This window comes from Trichomycterus rosablanca, chromosome 1, assembly GCF_030014385.1.
Source record: "Trichomycterus rosablanca isolate fTriRos1 chromosome 1, fTriRos1.hap1, whole genome shotgun sequence".
NCBI lineage: Eukaryota > Metazoa > Chordata > Actinopteri > Siluriformes > Trichomycteridae > Trichomycterus > Trichomycterus rosablanca.
This window is the reverse complement of record NC_085988.1, coordinates 75,228,490-75,249,204: the sequence shown is the minus strand read 5'-3', so window position 1 is coordinate 75,249,204 and position 20,715 is coordinate 75,228,490. Positions and strand designations below refer to the sequence as shown.

Below are 20,715 nucleotides of genomic sequence, written 5' to 3'. Positions count from 1 at the left end.
TTCAATGCCGACCACTGCACCAGCTCACCTAATCAGTTTGTCCAGTCGTGCTTCATCTCTCTTCTTAATGCTGCCACCCCAGCACAGCACAGCATTTTTTTTGTGCTCAGTGTTTTTAGGTGGAGTCTGACCCACTGCGACTATGACAAGAATAGTTCAGTTAATGAAAATAAATGACTGAATAAATTTACCTTCTTCTTTAGTTTATTTTAGTACCCAATTGAAGAATACTAAACCATTTTAATGAGAAGCTTATTAATAAACAGTGTATATTAAAATATTTTAAATTATTTTAAATCATTTCAGGATGACCTAACCAAAATGTGTGTTTTTTCTTGTGTGTGTTAAAGGAAAGCCATATCCCGCTCGGGTCTGCAGCACCTGGCTCCGGTTCAAAAGCCCTTACCCTGTGTGACTAACGGTCCCGCCAAGGAGCTGCGAGCTACGGTTGACTGGAGTGTAAGTTACTATCACTACCTGTATACATTATCCCATATCAAACACTAAGGGGAAAAACGCAATAACAACACTTAGAGGACACACTCCAATCACATTCCCTAAATGCAGCACATCCACATGACTGTGACTGATTTAAAATGCAAATGTCATGGAGATATAGCAACACTTTATTTGAAGGGGTCAGTTTATTTAATGTATCACTGTTAATGATTTTTAGTTGATCTATTACTCACTTCTGATCCACTAATGGTTGAAATGGAGGATGACAGACTGTGCATGTAACGGATTGGGCTAAGACCAGACAAGAGGACCAGACAAGAAGGCAGACACACTTGCAAAGATGGTCTAACAAGATGTTTTAATAATAACAAAAGACACAAGGACACAAGACAAGACTCACAAACACATTAACTAAACTAATTGCTAAGCTAAACACACATGAAACATGAAACCTATGCTAATGCTAAAGCTACACATGAACTAACTAACACAAAACTTGAACATGACTAACCCTAAACGAGACTTATAAACCTGAGCAAAACATGAACCAGAGTATAAACAAGAGTATAGACAAGAGCATGGACTAACGGACAAGAGCATGGCAGAGCAAAGTCAAATTCATCTTCAAAGACTGCTCCCAAGCTGCCTTCCTAAATCCAATGAGTTTATTACCTCAGACGAGGTGCAGCTGTGGGTAATTAGCCGGAGACAGTCACAGTGAGGGGGCATTGGCTTGCCAACCTTAACAAAACTTCTCTAACATATGCTCCTGGGGAGAGGGGTGTGGCACATAAACACACTCCAGGAGCAGTGATTTGTAACTTCCTTGTAATTTCTCAGATACAAAATAATTAGCCGTAGAGCTACAGCCATTGTTTTAATTTTTACTTTTTGTTTTTGCATATATTCCCTTTTCCTCCCAATCTAGTCATACCCAATTGTTCAGGTGTAACACTGCTGACCCCCATGCTGACTGACTATCATGCATCCTCACTAACACGTGTGCAGTCTCTGACTTCTTGTCACACAGAGAGCAGTATTGTGTAAGGAGAGTCATGCTTTACAGTCTGTGATATTTCTCAGTTGCAACAGAGCTTGTGTGGGTGCGCAGCGCTTTTATAGCAAAGCTGAGACCTAAACACGGATTTGAGTGATGGTGGGCTGGCACATTAGGCCGCTGTGCCACCTGAGTGTAACCACTGTAACACTGTAAACATCTGTTACTACCACTGGTTCAGAAATACGCAAATGGAAAGGTTATGCAACCACTAATCATGCCCAGTGAGGTGCATGACACAATATTTAACAACATGCCAGCAGTGAGTTGAAAGCAGAAGTAATGTGGTGTGATTTGTTATGTTATGAATACAGTAATCCTTTTGCGTATTTAGTGACCCTGGTTGTCATATTGCCCATCCCTAGTAACAGCTGGCCTACAGTCAGGATTAAGTGCAAAGATCTGGACACATTTTGGTTGATTTTTTAAAGGAATAAATATAAATATAATCTCTGCAACAAACTGTTTTATTAAATAAAATGTTCCTGCAAATGTAAATGCACTATTATTTTAAACTTGATGAATGAACTGCAGCATGTGCATAAAATTAGAGACCTACCTAACACTTGTAATGTTAAAAAACATAACTATGGCGCCCAGGTGGTGCAGCGGAATATTCTAGCACACCAGCGCCGAGATTCTGAACTCCTTGCTTCGAAACTTGGTGTTGCCACCGTTAGGCTGGACGCCATCTAGCGGGCATAATTAACAGTGCCTGCAGCGGACACGTTTCTCCTAGGGTGGGATGACCGGACTATGTGGGAATGGTCTTCAAACGCTGTGACTTTGATTGGCAGATAGAGAGGCGTCTGTGCAGAATGCATGGGTGAAAAAGGGTTCCGCTAAGGGCTGCACACGGGTCGTCTGAGGTGTTAGCAGCAATATACCCACCTTGACTGCAATCAGGGATCCCCCAGCAGCGGAAGACAAATTGACTACGCTAATTTGGGAGAAAATGGGAGAAAATACATAAATAAAATAGGAAAAAAACACAATAACTGTGTATAAAAATGTGTGTACAAAGTTAATAGGTAAACCTTGTGCTTACACTAAAGAAACATGGGCTCTCTCTCAGAACGTTAGGGGTGGCACGGTGGTGCAGTAGCACTGTTGCCTCACAGCAAGAAGAGAATTAACACAGCAAGAAGAAGATTTAAAATAAAATAACTGAACTACTCCCAAATGAGCTTTTTTCGATGCAACAAGACGCTGCTCCCACCTAGGGGTGATTGGAGACAATAACACCCGTAAAAAACAGTGTTTTCATTGCTTTTGTAGTAATGTCAAATTATTTATTCTTTCTGTGCGGCCCGGTAATAAATGACCGATGGATCAGTACCGGTCCGCAGCCTGGTGGTTGGGGATCACTGGGCTACGTGACAAGAGGGGGTGGACACACACGCAGAGATGTTTCACAAAGTTTAATGATATCAAAAAAACATGAACAAGACTATAACACCAAACAAGACTTCTAAGCAATAGCACAAGCAAGAACGTGAACAAGAGCATGTGCATGAGCAATCAGAGTTCTCAAACTATCAATCATAACCATGACAAATCATAACAAACCACTGAATGATCCACAGCTCAGTCCAATCATAGCGAAGTGGCGTCAACTTGGAACCCTAAACAAGTCCACCTCTAACATGTGGTTCCAGAGAGAGGGGCGTGGCACCAGAGATGTTCACAAGTCACAAAATACGAGTCTGTGTCAAGTCACGAGTCTTTAGTGACTGTATTTTGCTGTTTTACTTAGTGCCTTTACTTCCCTAGTCATTGTGCAAATGAATGTAATTTCTGTAACAAGAAGGTACCAGTTAAAAGCTTAAACTGATTCGTTTTGTTTTCATTGCAAAACAAAAGCACGATATATCACAGCACAGCGGCCAAAATCCAAAACACAGCAAAATAAATCCTAACCACTGCTTACCTTAACTTATGTTCTTTCAGATTCTATTAAATTTATAACCGTTGGTTGTCCCATTAGAAATGGAATTTTGTAAATGTGCTAATAATTAAAAACCTTCAAACATTTCCTGGTTGTGAAGTAAAACATGAACTTGTTAGAAAGCCACTCAAGCGTTTCATTGACACGTCATCTGTGTGACGCAAACAGAATAAATGCAAATAACAGCATTTCTTACTAAAAATTTAAATCAGAAGGTCTTTCAACCATTAGCGCCAATCCTGTCGGAGCGTTTCATTTACCCCAGTTGTTCCTGTGAAGTGCACTACGTGGGTATTCCACCATTTTAAGTGAGATTCCAATCCAAAGGTAACGAAAACGTTCAAATGAAGTGAACTTCAAACTGTGTAGGGAGTAGACTCGAGTACCCATCTCTGCGTGGCACATAAACATGACTAGGAGCATTAGCAGGTTTTAAGTGGAAAAATAAACACCTTTGAGAAAGGCTCTTTTTTGCTTTTGGGTTGTGTGGCAGCCAGCGGCACTAAAATCTTTGCATGAACAAAGAATGAGTATCACCAGATAACTAATGATTATGAAAGCAAATGTGATACAAATAGTTAAACTAAAATATAGCTCACTTCACTCGAACAGCTAAAACATGCAGTCAGTGCAAGATGACCTAAGAATATCTCAGAACTAGAAATGTTTTGTGTGAAAGCGTGGGTGGAAATAGGCACACTCTGATTTTTTTTTTTTTTAAATGCTCTCCCGGAAAAGTGGATAAGATTATAATAATTGGCTTTTTGTAGCATTGTGGTTTCTTTAAATTTTGGCCCATTCCTTCTGTAAAATGGTTATATGGTTGGTCTAAAGCAGGGTTTTTTTACCTTTTTGGACATGCGCCCCCTTCCGTGTGCCGATCTTAAACTTGCGACCCCCAAAACCCAAACCCCCGCAACCCTCCATACGGCCCATTCAACTTAGCTTTTATTAGCTTGACAAGCGGTACTTGCTTTTAATGTAAATGAGAGCAAAAATCATTACTTCACAAAGCCAAGTAGAGGCAAAATTACATCAATGTAATTGATTGGTTCAGGATTTTCTGCTTTGACTGACAGAAAACTCAAGTGAGATAACTTTTTGCTCCACGGACAAAACGAGTCTGACTTGGTTATCGCTCTGTGGTAATTGCCAGTTTAATTAAGCCTCCGACCAGTAAGGAAAGGGAGTCACACAAAATGTTCTGTAGTAGCTGGCGTTTATTTAATAACAGTAAAAATGGACAGATGACTGAGGAGAGAATTTCAGAACGTGCACAAGCTTCGCTTCATACGAATCGACTCCTGAATCACTTATAGCGATATTGTCAACAGAGCATCTCCCGCTATACACCTCTCTTAAAGAAACACACACACCGATGTCCTATAACAGCAGTCATTGTTTTATCTTCACTGTTAGCTATATTTTTAAGTTTTGCTAGCCAACGGTCCTGTTTTCAGACTGAACTGGATAACATTAAACGTGCGTGTGTGCGTGGTTAGCGAGACTAATCAAATATGTCTCCTATGGGTGAAAAATTAATTGCTTTAGTTTTAGAAAACTAAAGTACGCTAGCGCACCAGAGTTGGGGTTTTTCGATTGGCTATTGTTCAGGGTTAGGGGTAAAAAGTCGGATCATAGGTCCTCATAACTGGCGCCTGCACAGGGCTGAGGAATAATGCTGATGGAGGTGTGGCCCTCCATACACAGTGCCTTTTTGTGTATGAACTCAACTCGTGCAGGTGAAAAATGCCGACTGTACTGACTGGGGGAAAAAAGTGGGAAAAACTATAAAAATAAAATCAATAAATAAATAAATAAAAAATTCTCGTAATGTCACGCCCTCCTGAACAGTTACTTGGGAGCGCCCCACAGGTTGAAAACCCCTGGTCTAAAGGTAGGCTTCCCTACGATAGACTGCTGACTGATGATTTAAAAATCCTTCATGCCGCTCAGGTGGCGCAGCGGTAAAAACACACGCTGTTCACCAGAGCTGAGATCTCGGATACATGGTATCGAATCTCGGCTCTGCCTTGCCGGCTTGGGCTGAGTGGCTACGTGAACAATGATTGGCCTGTTGTTCAGATAGGGGGCGGGACTTAAAGCCGGAGGGGGACTCTCTCTCAGACTAGTGCAATTACGCCCTCTGCTGGCTGGTTGGTGGTGCCTGCATGGAGATGGAAAGGAGTGCGGTGGAGGGTGTGATCCTCCATGCGTAGTACTCTGCTTCGTTGCACTCGTCAAGTGTAGGTGATAAAGACGGTCGATTGCTGTGCACGTGTCGGAGGAGGCGTGGAGCAGCCTCGTCAGCTCCAGTCAGGAGCAGGGACCAGCATTAGTGAGAGGATGATTGATGGGACCAAATTGGATGTGCTAAAGTGGGAGAAAAAAGGGGTAAAAATGATAAAAATAATAATAAAAAAAATAAAAAAATCCTTCATAACCCTCTTAGATAATAATGGCATTTACGTCAGTAAATTTACTTCACTGGTCAAAAAAATCTCTTTATGGTTTCTTGGTCCACTGTTCCTTTCATATTTTTCTTTTGATGACTTGAAATGCCCAAGACTGTAAATGCAGCTAGAAAATAATTTAATTATGATTTCATCTTGCCAGTGTTCCGATTTGTTTGAATTTCCTGGAATTTTTAGACATGCAGATAAGTTTTAGGTGAGCTGTAGGAACGAATATGTTTGATGTGCAGATCATTATTTATTGGTTCCAGTTGTTCCTGTGGTTTTCTGGTCATCCTGCAATTCTTTTTAAGTGACTGCTGGCTTCATACATACAGCATGCTGTTAAATATTGGGTGTGTTCGAAAACCTAGTGAGCTCTCTACATAGACAGCATCCTACGCGCACTCCCGAGAATGAGGCTGTTCGAAATCCTAGATGCCTTAATAAGCTGTCTAGTTAGGCATCTTAAAATTTCAATGTTATTTTGACTCAAAAACAAGTGAGCATCGAAAGCGTCCTTAGCGATCAAGGCAATCCCAGCATTCAGTGCGGCAGCTCTGAGTTACTTTCAAACGTAAATAAATTATTATTGATTTTTAATTTGTGTAAATTTGCAAGTTCGGGCTTGTCAGCGAATTTAACCGTTTTCGGTACACGAAGGGAGATGTTAGTTGACATGCTAGCGTGCTGTGCCACCCCATCCCATTGGTTTGAATGGCAAGATGCTAACTGTGTTAGCTTAGTAAGCGAAACCCGATGGAATCGCTGTCTCAGTAGCGCGTTCGAATAACCTGCCTTATAAGTCATTGATATAATCCTCTCTACTGAGGCAGCTGCCTATGTAGGCAGTAAGACAGCAAGGCAGCTCTCTAGGTTTTTGAACACACCCATTGTGTGGTGTACCCGTTAATGAGCCCTGTCCCGACTGATGATTTGTGGCTTTCTGAACCATCCACTTGCATATTAATAAGAAAATTAATAGTATATTAACTAACAAAAACTAAATTATTTAAACACTTTATTCCCCACTAATATATACACCGATCAGGCATAACATTATGACCACCTTTCTAATATTGTGTTGGTACCCTTTTTGCTGCCAAAACAGCCCTGACCCATCTAGGCATAGACTCCACTAGACCCCTAAAGGTGAGCTGTGGTATCTGGCACCAAGATATTAGCAGCATATCCTTTAACTCCTGTAAGTTGTGAGGTGGGGCCTCCAAGGAGCACATCCCACAGATGCTCGATTGGATTGAGATCTGGGGAATTGGGAGGCCAAGTCAACACCTCAAACTCGTTGTTGTGCTCCTCAAACCATTCCTGAAGCATTTTTGCTTTGTGGCAGGGCGCATTATTTACATTTACATTTTCAGCATTTAGACACCTTCATCCAAAGCGACTTACAGTACAGTATACAGTCTGAGCAATTGAGGGTTTAGGGCCTTGCTCAAGGGCCCAACAGCAGCAACCTGGCAGTGGTGAGGCTTGAACCAGCGACCTTTTGATTACTAGTTCAGTACCCTAACCACTAGGCTATGGCTTATATCGTAGCCTATCGTAGCATTATCCTGCTGAAAGAGGCCACAGCCATCAGGGAATACCATTTCCATGAAAGGGTGGGTGTACATGGTCTGCAACAATGCTAAGGTAGGAGGTACGTGTCAAAGTAACATCCACATGGATGGCGATACTGACCACTGCAGACCGAGAACACCCCACGAGCTGCAGTTTTGGAGATGCTCTGACCAAGTCGTCTGCCCGTCAGAATTTGGACCTTGTCAAACTCGCTCAAATCCTTACGCTCGCCCATTTTTCCTGCTTCTAACACACCAACTTTGAGGATAAAATGTTCACTTGCTCCCTAATATATCCCACCCACTAACAGGTGCCGTGATGAAGAGATAATCAGTGTTATTTACTTCACCTGTCAGTGGTCACAATGTTATGCCTGGTCGGTGTACACTTTATGTCCAAAAGTATGTGGACACCTGAAAAGTCCAAAGGTATATGGCCATAAACTTGTTGGACATCCTATTCACAAACCATGTGCATCGATATATAGTTGGTCCCACCTTTGTTGCTATAACAGTCTCCACTCTTCTAAAAAAAAGGTTTTTTTAAACACAAAGTGACAAGCAGATGTTGATTGAGGACGCCTGGTTTGCAATAAGCATTTTAGTTCATCCCAAATGATCTTTTCAGGTCACTGTTATACCAAACTTGTCAAACCATGCCTTTATGCACCAAATACTTCTGTACAGCAAAATCTCCAGCGTGGAATGAAAATGAACAGTTGATAAAAGATTTATCACTGTAGAAGTTTATTCCACCCTGGAGAGTTCATTGCAGTGAACAGTGGTGTGTGATTGTGAGTCTGTGGGTGTATACGACCTTTTCTGTGAGCATTTGTGCTTTTCTAGAATATACATACTGTGTGGGAGACCATGTTTAATCATATGCATAATCTTTATATGCATAACAAGTAGCTCATTATATCTGGCAGACTGAATTGCTTATGTAAGTCAGTCCACTTGACTTTCTTCTGCTCATATACAATGCACACTGTGCAATATTCAGCTTGATTTTCCAATCGCCAGCTCATTTTGGAAGGTGTTGGGGTTTCCCCTTGATTTGTGGCTAGTTCGGGTGCATTTCTTTCAGCAGCATTTCTGCACGAGTTTCCATTTGCCAAACAGTCCCTGCATATGCAAAAAAATTTAGTCATGAGTCGCTCAGGTGGCACCGCGGTAAAACATGCTAGGACACCAGAGCTGAGATTTGGAATACATCGTATCGAATATCAGATCTGCCACCCGGCTGGGCAGCTGCATGAACAACGATTGGCTGTTGTTCATAGGGTAGGATAAGCCGAATAGGGACTACTCATAACTAAACGAATTACGACCTCTGCTGGCTGATTGATGGCGTCTGCATAGTGGAATAAAGCTAATCAGGGTGTGGCTCTCCGTGTACAATGCTAATCGGCATATGAACTCATATGAACCTTTCGCCAAGTGCATCGCACCCATTGTGACCCTACATAGGATAAAGTGGTGGTACGAGGCACCCAGGTGGTGCAGAGGGATATTCTACTAGCACACCAGCGCCACGATTCTGAACTCCTCGGTTCAAAACTTGGCGTTGCCACCGGTCGGCTGGGCGCCAGCTAGCATCAGGGTGTGGCTCTCCATGCACAATGCTTATTGGAATATGAACTCACCTCGTGCAGGTGAAAAGATGCAGTTGGCTACTACGCATGTGTTGGAGGGGTCATGTGTCAGTGTCGCTCTCCTTATTCGGGGCGAGGGTTATCACCAGTGGAGAGGAAGCGTAATGCAATTGGGTATAAATTGGACGCGCAAAAATCGGGAGAAAAAGGGAGAAAAAAATATTCAGTCATGTCGCATTCAGTTCCCAGCAACTAGCTGAAATCTCCATGAATAGAAACAGCCAGTAGGAGAGCAGGGAACACTGTGCTGCAATGGCTGAGAGTTTAAGGTGTTGGACTGGGGTGTTGGACCAATGGGGACTACTCGCTCAGGATCAAACCCTAACCCTGTGTCACTTGTAGGTAAGAGTTTCTGGACAGTGGTAGCTCAGTAAATAAGATACTTAACGGTTGACATAAAGGTTGATGGTTGAAGCCCCACCACTGCATCTGTGCAAGGGTTCTTAACCTATATGTATGAACTATACAGTGTTTGTTCTTCTATATGGAATACAGAACAGCCCTCGCATGTACTTTTATATGTCAAGTATAAGATATGTGTGTGTGTTTTGTGTAGGAAAATGCCATCAATGGGGAGCATCTGTGGTTGGAGACCAACTGCTCTGGAGAGCTTTGTTACCTGGGCGAAGAGACGTGCATGGTCAAGATTTCAGTGAGTAGAGCCAACGATAACACAGATAAACAGATGAAGAACATAAGTGCTCATAAGAGAGCATTTACTAACCTTTGGGCAACAAGTAGCAGAACTATGAATACCATGATGAAAAAAAACATTATTTACTCTAATATCCTGTTTTTGTAGAATTTCTATAAACTGTCCTTATCATTAATTAATGGTTAAATGATAACTGAGTGGTTTATAGTGTAACACTGAAGCTAGATTAACTGAGACAAAAGAGTCAAGGTCTGGATTTATACTTTATGGCTTTTATTGGGCATAATGGAGACATTCACATGATGCAGTCACATGTCAAGCTAAACACAACACAGAGATGGCACATTACCAGAAAACCTCACACCCATGATCCCTTGTGTTAAACAAATTAAAATAACACTATGTATACACCAGTCAGGTCCAAGTGGGTGTGGCATTACCTTAACAGTGTCACACTGAGTTTACGCTTCACCTCTACCAATACAACCCTCCACTGCTGACTGAGGAGCTTCGCAACTGACACACGCCCCCTCCGACACATGTGCAGTACTGACTGCATCTTTTCACCTGCATGAGGCGAGTTCATATGTGGATCAGCTTTGTGTACGGAGAGCCACACCCTGATCAGCATTATTCTCAACTCTGTGCAGGCACCAGCAATCAGCCAGCAGAGGTCATAATAGTTCAGCATTAAAATATTTCCTGTTGGGTTTAGAACCGTGGTGTACCCAGAAGTTTGACAATCACACACAATTTGGCGAGAAATAGAATTCTGTAGCTGCGCTCTCAGTTCCAGCATTAACCAAACAAAAAAGAGTTCTCTGTCAGTTTAGATTAAATCATTAATTAAAATTTTTTTTTGGATCCATCATATCTTTGGAAAACAAATAAATGACAAAAAAATATTAAAAGTCCTACAAGGCTGCTCAGGTGGCGCAGCGGAAACATACGCTAGCACACCAGAGCTGGGATTTCGAATACGTCAAATAGAATCTCAGCTCTGCCATATGGCTGGGCTGGGTGGTTGCATGGACAACGATTGGCTGTTGTTTATAGGGTAGGATAAAGCCGGATAGGGACTCATAATGGGTGCAATTACGACCTCTGCTGGCTGGTTGATGGTGCCTGCACAGAGTATAATAATGCTGATCAGGGTGTGGCTCTCTGTGCACAAAGCTGATTTGCATATGAACTCTCCTCGTGCAAGTGAAAAGATGCAGTCGGCTACTGCGCACAGAGGGGGAGGGGCGTGTGACAGTCTCGCTCTCCTCAATCGGGGCAGGGGTCAGCACCAGTAGAGAGGAAGCATAACGCAATTGGGTAAAAATTGGACGCACTAAAATCATGAGAAAAATCATTATTGCAGAAATCATTGAAATCCCAAAAGTAACATGATATGCAGTACATGTGCCCTACTTAAACATTTAGTGCATCAGCAACTTACAGTCATTATTTAGAAACTGGAAAGATTTTGAGTAAGACAGACCTCCATAACTCCATAAACTCATAACATTTTATTTAATAAGCAAGTCAAGAGGTTGGTGAAAAATTTCCCAGGCAATTTATTAAACAGGCTGAAATGGGGAGTAACTCGTCAGAGGTTCATTATGTAACCTTTTGCAGTGACACTTCTTTTCAGGAGGTAATAGCAGCTTGTGTGAGCTAAAAGCTGGAGAGGCTTTTAGTCTAAAGAGGATAAAGCAGACAAGTAAATCAGTGCTCGCTTTTGGTCAGGCATTTGTTTGAGCTGAACACTGAGGTGGTGGTGAAAATTTTGCTATGAAAAAAATATTTCTGTCAAGCATCAAGTAGGAAAATAATGTTTATAGTTCAATAGCTATACTAGATACGTCAGTTGGTTGCTAATTTGTTTGCAATGGTTTATGTGCTGTTTTTGTTCGTCTGTTTTCTTTTTTTTTTAAGAAGTCGACTCCCCGAAGAAAGTGTGCAGCGTGTAAGATCGTTGTTCATGTGGCCTGCATTGAGCAGCTCGACAAGGTAGACATGTAATTGTTACCTAATACAGTTGAATGTAAACATTTGGGCACAATTCATGGAAAGTCCTGCATGGTTTGAACCTCCATAATGATTCCAATTTATTGAATTCTGAAATGTTTTAGAAGGGGTGGCATGGTGGCTTGGTGGTTAGCACTGTCACCACACAGCAAGAAGGTCAAGGGTTTAGTTCCCAGGTTTCTGTTTGAGTGGGTCTCCTCTAGGTGCTCCGGTTATTTTCCACAAGTCAAGTTAATTGAAGCTCCATGGCCCTGTGTGTGTGTGCTTGCCCTGTAATGGACTGATGACCTGTCTGGGGTGTTGAACGTGAATTGCACCCATTGTGATCCTAAATAGGATAAATTGGTAGTAAAACACACAATGAATGATTGAATGAAGCTTCAAGGGTGTCCAAACCCCTGCAGTTCTCCCATTTACTATTCTATAGGTTTAATTAGTATAAAGTAATGCCTAGTTCACACTACATGATTTTTGCCGTGATTTTCGATCGCCAACTGGTCGACGCTAGATTTGCCGGATCAGGAGCAACTCAGCGTTCGCTCGGCGATCGAAACTCTGCAATTGAAACTCGGCTCTCAGTCGCTATGTGTTAAATACTCAACAACTCGATTCAGGTGGCTGAAGATAAATATCTAGCATGCTAGATATCTGGATATGAGTCGGCCGACTGGCAATGAGTGCAGTGTCGAACAGCCAATGAGAACGCAAGATACGGGGTGAGGGGAAACGCAGGGGGGGAGTTCAAAAACGGTGGGACCGGGGCACACACTCAAGTTTTACAATATTTCTGACATTATCGTTCTCTACAAAACATAACACCAACGTTATATTGCAAAAAATATTTATTAACCTCCAACTCACTATAGAACAATCAATCCCTGCTGGCCACGTAGCCCAATCCACTCACATTCATTTATTTCTCCTACTTGATTTTACGGTGCACATCAGCGCAGAAACTTTGATCTCTCACTACTTGTTGCCATTCATTATTTGGACGTGGTATCATTAAACCCCTCGTCACTTCTCACGCTTGTTTTCGTGACAAAACGTAGTTTGGGAGACCAGAGAAGCTCACCTGCGATTTCAGTTTGTGATAGATCGTGTAGTGTGAAACCCCCTATCGCCGATCAGTCGTATAGTGTGAAAGCCACACCGACTTGAAAGACTCCCGATTACAAGAGATCCAGTTGTGTAGTGTGAACTTTGCATAACTGTGAAGTAACATTTACATAAAATTTATTCTTTTCACCTTAGAATTTAACAAATAAGTATTAATTGGCCAAGGTAGCCCAAATATTTACAATTGTTGTAGCTAAAATAATTTTACATCCATTCCACATAGTACAGTTGTAATGAGTTAATTCTACATTGAGAGATAAAAACTACTTATAATTTTTTTTTCTTTTGCATGCAGATCAACTTTCGTTGTAAGCCTACATTTAGAGATGGAAATTCTCGAAGCCTCCGTGATGTAAGTTTAACACTGTACTGGACATTTACAATAAACTCTGGACATAAACACTTTACTGCAGTGTAGATTAAATGAAGGTAGAATAAATAAACTCAGCAAGTCTTTCTGTGTTTAAAAACAGAATGTATTGAGACATCACTGGGTCCATCGACGACGGCAAGAGGGAAAATGTCGCCAGTGTGGTAAGGTAGGTCACAAAATAATGCAAAAACTGCAAAATATTTGAAGAGTATTCTGTATGTTATGTTTACATGGTTTATATTTTATAGGAGACGTTAGGATACAGTGTTGATTGTACAGGCTCTGTAGTGCATGCATGATAACACTGGTTTTTCTGAACTCCTCGGTTTGAATCTCGGCGTTACCACCGGTCGTCTGGGCGCCATCTAGCGGGCATAATTGGCAGTGCCTGCAGCAGACACATTTCTGCTAGGGTGGGATGACCGGACTGATGACTTCAAACACTGTGTAAGGACCCTGATTAGCAGATAGAGAGGCACATGTGCAGAATGCATGGTTGAAAAAGTGTTTTGCTAAGGGCTGCATGTGGGTCGGAGGAGGCATGAGCAGCAATAGACCCACCTCGACTGCAATCAGGGGTCCCCCAGCAGTGGAAGACAAAATGTGAGAAAATGCATAAATAAAATAGAAAAAAAAATTTATTGGTTCAGATAATTATAACAAAATCAAATCTCAGGGAAGCAGCTTCCTGTTTATTGGCTTGTGCTGGTGAAAGAAGCAGTGTGACCTGTCCTGATCATGAATATTTACCACAGTAATTAAACTATTAAACCATAATAATGACTATTATTAGGCAAAATAAATAAAACCAGTTTAAGTATCTCTTTAGGTTCTATTGTCAGAAGTATAGGAAATGAGGATGTGTTTGAGTGCAATCTCACAGGAACAGACTTCAACAGTGGAAGTCTAGAGAAACTGATGGGGAATTTTGGTTTAAAGGAGGATTAGAACAAAGTCTTCTCACCCTACACGTAGATCGACAGCTATGGGACACAAAAAAGCGATGGGCTGTCATTCATTTTCAGGGACAGGAGGCAGAGCAAATGTGGGCAGAGTCAGTGGCGTATAAAGTTGAGCAAAGTTTAACTCTGTGGAAAGTAGGAAAGCAAAGTGGTGATTACCAGTAGGAACTTTGAGCAGAGCATTGAGCAGAGCGGTACACACATTATCTCTGTATTCTTAATGCAAGATTGCAAATAATCTAGGTCTTTCACCATCTACTATTCATAACATTGTGAAAAGATTTAAGAAATCTAGAGAAAACTTCTGTGTAGGGCAAGGCCAGAAACCTCTGTTGAATGTGTGTGACCTTCAAGCTCTCAGCTGACACTGCATAATAAACCATCAGACTCCTCTAGTTATTATTGCCACATAGCTTAGTATTATTTCGGAAAATCTGTTGTCACATAAAACAGTCTGCTGCTACATCAGTAAATACAATCTGAAAGTCTTGTATAAAATGAGTCCACATTTCAGCTTATACCACCGTGAAGTGGTACACTCTGTTTTTGGTTCCTAAAGAAATAGTTCCTACTAGAGATGGAGAAGAAACCCGTCTATGAATTTTATAAACAAGTGATTTCCCTCCAGGATTATTACAACCCCAAATCAGAAAAAGTTGGGACAGTATGGAAAATGCAAATAAAATAAAAATGCAGTGTTTCTTACATTTACTTTGACTTTTATTTGATTGCAGACAGTTTAAACCCAAGATATTTCATGTTTTGTCTGCTCAGCTTCATTTCATTTGTTAATAAACCTCCATTCCTGTATGTCAGACCTGCAACACATTCCAAAAAAAGTTGGGACGGGGACAATTTAGGGCTAGTAATGAGGTGAAAAAACTAAATAATGATGTGATTCCAAACAGGTGATTGTAATCGTGTTTTGGTACAAAAGCAGCATCCAGGAAAGTCTTTGATGAGCAAAGATGATCAGAGGATCTCCAGTTTGTCAACAAATGCAAGAGAAAATTATTGAAATGTTTAAAAACAATGTACCTCAAAGAAAGATTGGAGGGGATTTGCATATTTCTCCATCTACAGTGCATAATATAATTAAACGATTTAAGGAATCGGGAGGAATTTCAGTGTGTAAAGTCCAAGGGTGCAAGCTTAAGCTAAACGTCCGTGATCTTCAATCTCTCAGACGGCACTGCATCAAGAACCACCACTCAGCAATAGCTGATATAACCACAATCAAACATCCTTAGAGCAACATGTGCTGCCTTCAAGACATCATCTTTTCCAGGGACGTTCATGCGTTTTTCAACAAGACGATGCAAAACCACATGCTGCACACATTACAAAGGCATGGCTGCAGAAGAAGAGGGTACGGGTACTGGACTGGCCTGCCTGTAGTCCTGACCTGTCCCCAATAGAGAATGTGTGGAGAATTTTAAAACGGAAATGCGAGAACGACGACCCCTTACTGTTAGACATCTTAAGACGTGTTTGCAGGAAGAATGAGACAAAATAAAAGCTGAAACACTAAATCACTTGGTATCCTTGGTGCCAAAACGTCTTTTAAGTGTGGTGAAAAGGAATAGCAACATTACAGAGTGGTAAATGCTTTACTGTCCCAACTTTTTTTGGAATGTTTTGCAGGCCTGAAATGCAGGAATGGATGTTTATTAATGAATGAAATGAAGTTGACCAGATAAAACATAAAATATAGACATAAAACATAGGTACATCCTGTCTGCAATTAAATAATTGCAATTTTTCTGATTTGGGGTTGTATTTTTAGCGGTAACACATGCTTTGTGGTAAAATCTGTGTGGGAAGGAATCTGATTTGCTCTGTAGATACTAGCCAGTAAAGTACACTGTATCGCCATGGCATTTGTTTTCTTTTTTTTGCTTGATGTCAGTTAAACCATGGCAACCAAACGCCCACAAGCGCGTCCGCTGTGAACACATGGCGAAAAACCACTGTCGGTCTGAACGTAGGGTTAGGGCTGGACCTCAAAAGAACTGCACCTAGTGTACTAAATAGTATGTCTAATTATGGCATAATCATTGCGCTATCAATGCTAGACTTACACACTATGTATTTTATTAATTATTTCTGTCTTTTTTCAGTTCTATAGTTAAATCCCATGTTCACTTGGTACACTCAGCTCTCTCTATTTTTCTTTTAACTATTGAATATCTGGCAACAATTTCTCAATTTTTCTATTAAGATGTTTTATTAATCTGTGTTTTTCAGAGTTTCCAGCAGAAGTTCTTCCACAGTAAGGAGATCATTGCTATTAGCTGCTCGTGGTGCAAGCAGGCTGTGAGTGTAGTTTTAGGTAGAAAGTGACTCCAGTGTACTCTCAGTGACTTGTGTATACAGGGTGTTGACTGTACTTGTACACGATGCTCTGTTTTCAGTTCCACAACAAGGTGACGTGTTTCATGCTGCAACAGATCGAGGAACCTTGTACACTTGGTGCTCACGCCGGGGTCATTGTACCTCCCTCCTGGATTATTAAAGTCAGGAAACCGCAGGTACACCAGACGATGAGCTACCTTGCTGAAGTGTGTGTGTGTGTGTGTGTAAAGTGTCTCTAAACCTGTCATTTCAAATAGTATTATATTTATTACTTATATTATTATTAAATGTTATAAATTTACATGTATATTATTAATATCTGCTTTAGAATCCACCACTTAAAATAAAAATAATTTTGTATCAGTTACACTTTACTGTACAGAGACACAATGTATCTTTAAATCTAATAATTAAAGGATGATTACTGGATGTGTGAATGACTTTAAAGTAAGACTGACTCAAGTGGTTTTGAACATCGATCAGCCATAACATTAAAACCACCTCCTTGTTTCTACACTCACTGTCCATTTTAGCAGCTCCACTTACTATGAAGAAGCGTTTTGAAGTTCTACAAATACTGACTGTAGTTCATCTGTTTCTCTACATACTGTTTTAGCTTGCTTTCACCCTGTTCTTCAATGGTCAGGACCCCCACAGGACCACCCCAGAGCAGATATTATTTAGGTGGTGGATCATTCTCAGCACTGCAGTGACACTGACATGGTGGTGGTGTGTTAGTGTGTGTTGTGCTGGTATGAGTGGATCAGACACAGCAGCGCTGCTGGAGTTTTTAAATACCGTGTCCACTCACTGTCCACTCTATTAGACACTCCTACCTAGTTGGTCCACCTTGTAGATGTAAAGTCAGAGTCGATTGCTCATGTATTGCTGCTGTTTGAGTTGGTCATCTTCTAGACCTTAATCAGTGGTCACAGGACGCTGCCCACTGGGCGCTGTTGGCTGGATATTTTTGGTTGGTGGACTATTCTCAGTAGTGACAGTGAGGTGTTTAAAAACTCCATCAGCATTGCTGTGTCTGATCCACTCATACCAGCATAACACACACTAGCACACCACCACCATGTCAGTGTCACTGCAGTGCTGAGAATGATCCACCACCCAAATAATACCTGCTCTGTAGTGGTCCTGGGAGAGTCCTGACCACTGAAGAACAGCATGAAAGGGGGCTAATAAAGCATGCAGAGAAACAGATGGACTACAGTCAGTAATTGTAGAACTACAAAGTGCTTCTATATGGTAAGTGGAGCTGATAAAATGGACAGTGAGTGTAGAAACAAGGAGGTGGTTTTAATGTGATGGCTGATCGGTGTATATGTGTTACTGTAATGAGAATTAACACCTGAATGCATGATCTTGACATTTGCACTTGGTGCTACTGTCTTCAGGCTTAATGTGCTGCTGTTTGAAAGATCATAACCATCAGGATTTATATGTGTCACAGTCTTTACCATTACATGCTCCCTGTTTGAGAAATTTGTTGCTTTCTGGCTCATATTAACATAAATTTATCTGTTTCATCAAAGAATGTGGAATTGATCAAAAACTGCCCTGTGCCCTCATGACTACAATGACATTAGAATTAGAAGTGCTGAGTTCTCATTGACTCATTAAGTGTGTATATTTTTTTACACTGTTACCTACATTTAGTTGCCAGTTTATTGTGTACACCCAACATGTACTTACACTCTTTTGTCTGCAGTGTAGATCCACTTTGTCAGTATACTGAATCTCGTTTTACTTGTACAGTGACAATAAAGGTATTTGTATTCGTATACAGTTAGTCATTATAGCCCTACTACCAGCTAGTCTCTTTTTTTATATTGTCTTTATGCATTTTTCTCCCCTTTTTCTCCCTTTTAGCGTGTCCAATTGCCCGATTGCATCATGCTTTCTCTCCACCAATGCCTCTCCCTGCTCTGATTGAGGAGAACGAAGCTAACCCATGCCCCCTCCGACATGTGGGCAGCATGCCATATGCATTTAATCACCTGCATTTTGACGAGTGCAGTGCAGCTCAGCGTTGTGTACGGAGAGGACACACCCTGAGAGCACTCTTTTCTCATCTCTGTGCAGGCGCCATCAGTCAGCCAGCAGAGGTCGTAATTGCACCAGTCATGAGAGAGAGAGCCTTAGCCGGTAGGCAGAGCTGAGATTCGATATGATGTATTCGAGATCCCAGCTCTGGTTCCAGCACGTGTTTTTACCGCTGCGCCACCTGAGCGGCCCCCAGCTAGTCTCTTTAAATAAAAAATAAAAATCAGTCGATTATATCTTACATCCCTGCCTCATCACACAAATGGTCTTTTTACTGGATCTTGTAAAAGAGCTTCCACAAAAAGACAGGACAAATGGTAAAGGGAAATCATTAAATTCAGATAGTATTGCCATAGTAGACTCCAACAAGGCCAACAAGTCCATGGCTGTGCGTCCACATACTTTTGGCCACTTTGTTAACTGTGGTCTTGGATGAACTGTGGTCTCTTTTGAGGCTGACACACTGTACAAACAAATCTAAATGTTTGTAAATGTCAGTGATCTATGACTGTTAGGTTATTAATAAAAGGCACGTGACTGTAGGTACAAGGTAGACAGATGTTCCTAAAAAAAAGGGCAACTGAGTGCATGTCACTAGTCTGAACAGGTCACGCTCCTGAACTGGCACCTCACACGAGATTCATTTGTTCTGGCTTTAAAACATGACAAGTCTTGAGCTGTATAGACTTAATCGTGTCATAAATTCCAGTCTGACTGTTCAGTCTGAGGTTGTATTGACACATGTCAGTCAAGAACAGGTGCCAAATGAAAGGAAAAAACTGACATAAAAGGTTATGACAGGGTATTAGGCCACTTTTAGCCACCAGAACTTCTTTCTATAGCTACTTAAGCTGAGAACTAACATGTACTTACTAACCCTCTTATTTATTTCTTATTTCCATAAAAAAAAACAGGGTTTCAGCAGATTTGTGTTCTTGGACTGTTGTTTATTTTAACTAGAGTGGGGAAAGTTTACTATGAAAGCACTTCTGTAAGTTGCTCTGGATAAGAGTGTCTGCTAAATGCTATAAATGTAGATGTAAAATGATTGGTGGATTTGCAAGGGCACCGGGCAGTGTTTTGTTAAGCGACAGTTTACTGTCCCTTTCAATTCAGGGGTTAATAGAAGGGAAGCCTTTCAAACTCAAGGAAATGGCAAAATAATATAATGATGATCCAAATTTTTGGAGAGGGTTTAGTGCATGTACAGTAAAGACTGATTTTTGTTAGAAGTTCCTCAGTAGTGTGAAGTGGTATCAGCCTGTATCACTGGGACTGGATGTGATTTCCATGGAATTCCTTTTTTTTTTTGCAGAACATCCTTTCCCGGTAGCTAACGAATCTGATTATGTTTCTTTATTTAGCTGCTAAACAGGACAGCATTAAAGGTCATGTGTCTCCTCTCCCAGTAATGTTGGCTTTAGCTGGTCTGAATGAACGTGTTTTTAGACTTGAGTCCCGTCTCTCTCCTGTCTCTTAGAGCTCGTTCAAAAACTCCACACGAAGGAAAAAACGGACCTCATTCAAACGAAGGACAAGCAAAAAGGGCACGGATGTGAGTAGCCACTACGTCTCTCTTCACTGACGTTTCTGTCAGTGATGAACTGGTGAAATACTTTATTTCTGGGCACTTTTAAGACCTTTGAAGGTGGGATGGAAAAGATTAACGCGATTGGTGTCTGTCTAAGTTTCCCTTCCCCTAACTCCTACTCTAATGCATCTGTTCAAACAGCTTACTGCAGCTACAGCATGTTTATACGTGTGTCTGTGTATGTATGTGTTTGTATATCATTTGTTGACTTTTTGCAGGAGTCAAAATGGCGTCCATTTATGCTGAAGCCTGTGCCTTCACCATTAATGAAGCCGGTGCTGGTGTTTGTTAACCCTAAGAGTGGAGGCAATCAGGTGGGAATACTTTTAGTTTCTGGTTCACTCTTATGTCAGGCCAAGCAGTAAAAACCTCCATGTCCTTTGATGTCTGTGTAATCTCTCTTCCATAATTTTTCTTTTATTTTTAAATTTACACTT

The 20,715-nt window shown here is 41.2% G+C and overlaps 1 protein-coding gene across 3 annotated transcripts in view; it reads left to right on the top strand.

Annotated features, from left to right (window-relative positions):
• Positions 1-20,715, top strand: part of dgki (diacylglycerol kinase, iota) — a 143,181-nt gene that overhangs the window by 57,624 nt on the left and 64,842 nt on the right. For all 3 annotated transcript variants that reach the window (XM_062996421.1, XM_062996420.1, XM_062996422.1), the window contains exons 2-10: positions 351-459; positions 9,709-9,804; positions 11,731-11,805; positions 13,238-13,294; positions 13,416-13,481; positions 16,525-16,593; positions 16,692-16,808; positions 20,168-20,242; positions 20,497-20,592. In XM_062996421.1, the coding sequence (XP_062852491.1) occupies positions 351-459; positions 9,709-9,804; positions 11,731-11,805; positions 13,238-13,294; positions 13,416-13,481; positions 16,525-16,593; positions 16,692-16,808; positions 20,168-20,242; positions 20,497-20,592 (760 nt within the window). The remainder of the gene's footprint in view (positions 1-350; positions 460-9,708; positions 9,805-11,730; positions 11,806-13,237; positions 13,295-13,415; positions 13,482-16,524; positions 16,594-16,691; positions 16,809-20,167; positions 20,243-20,496; positions 20,593-20,715) is intronic.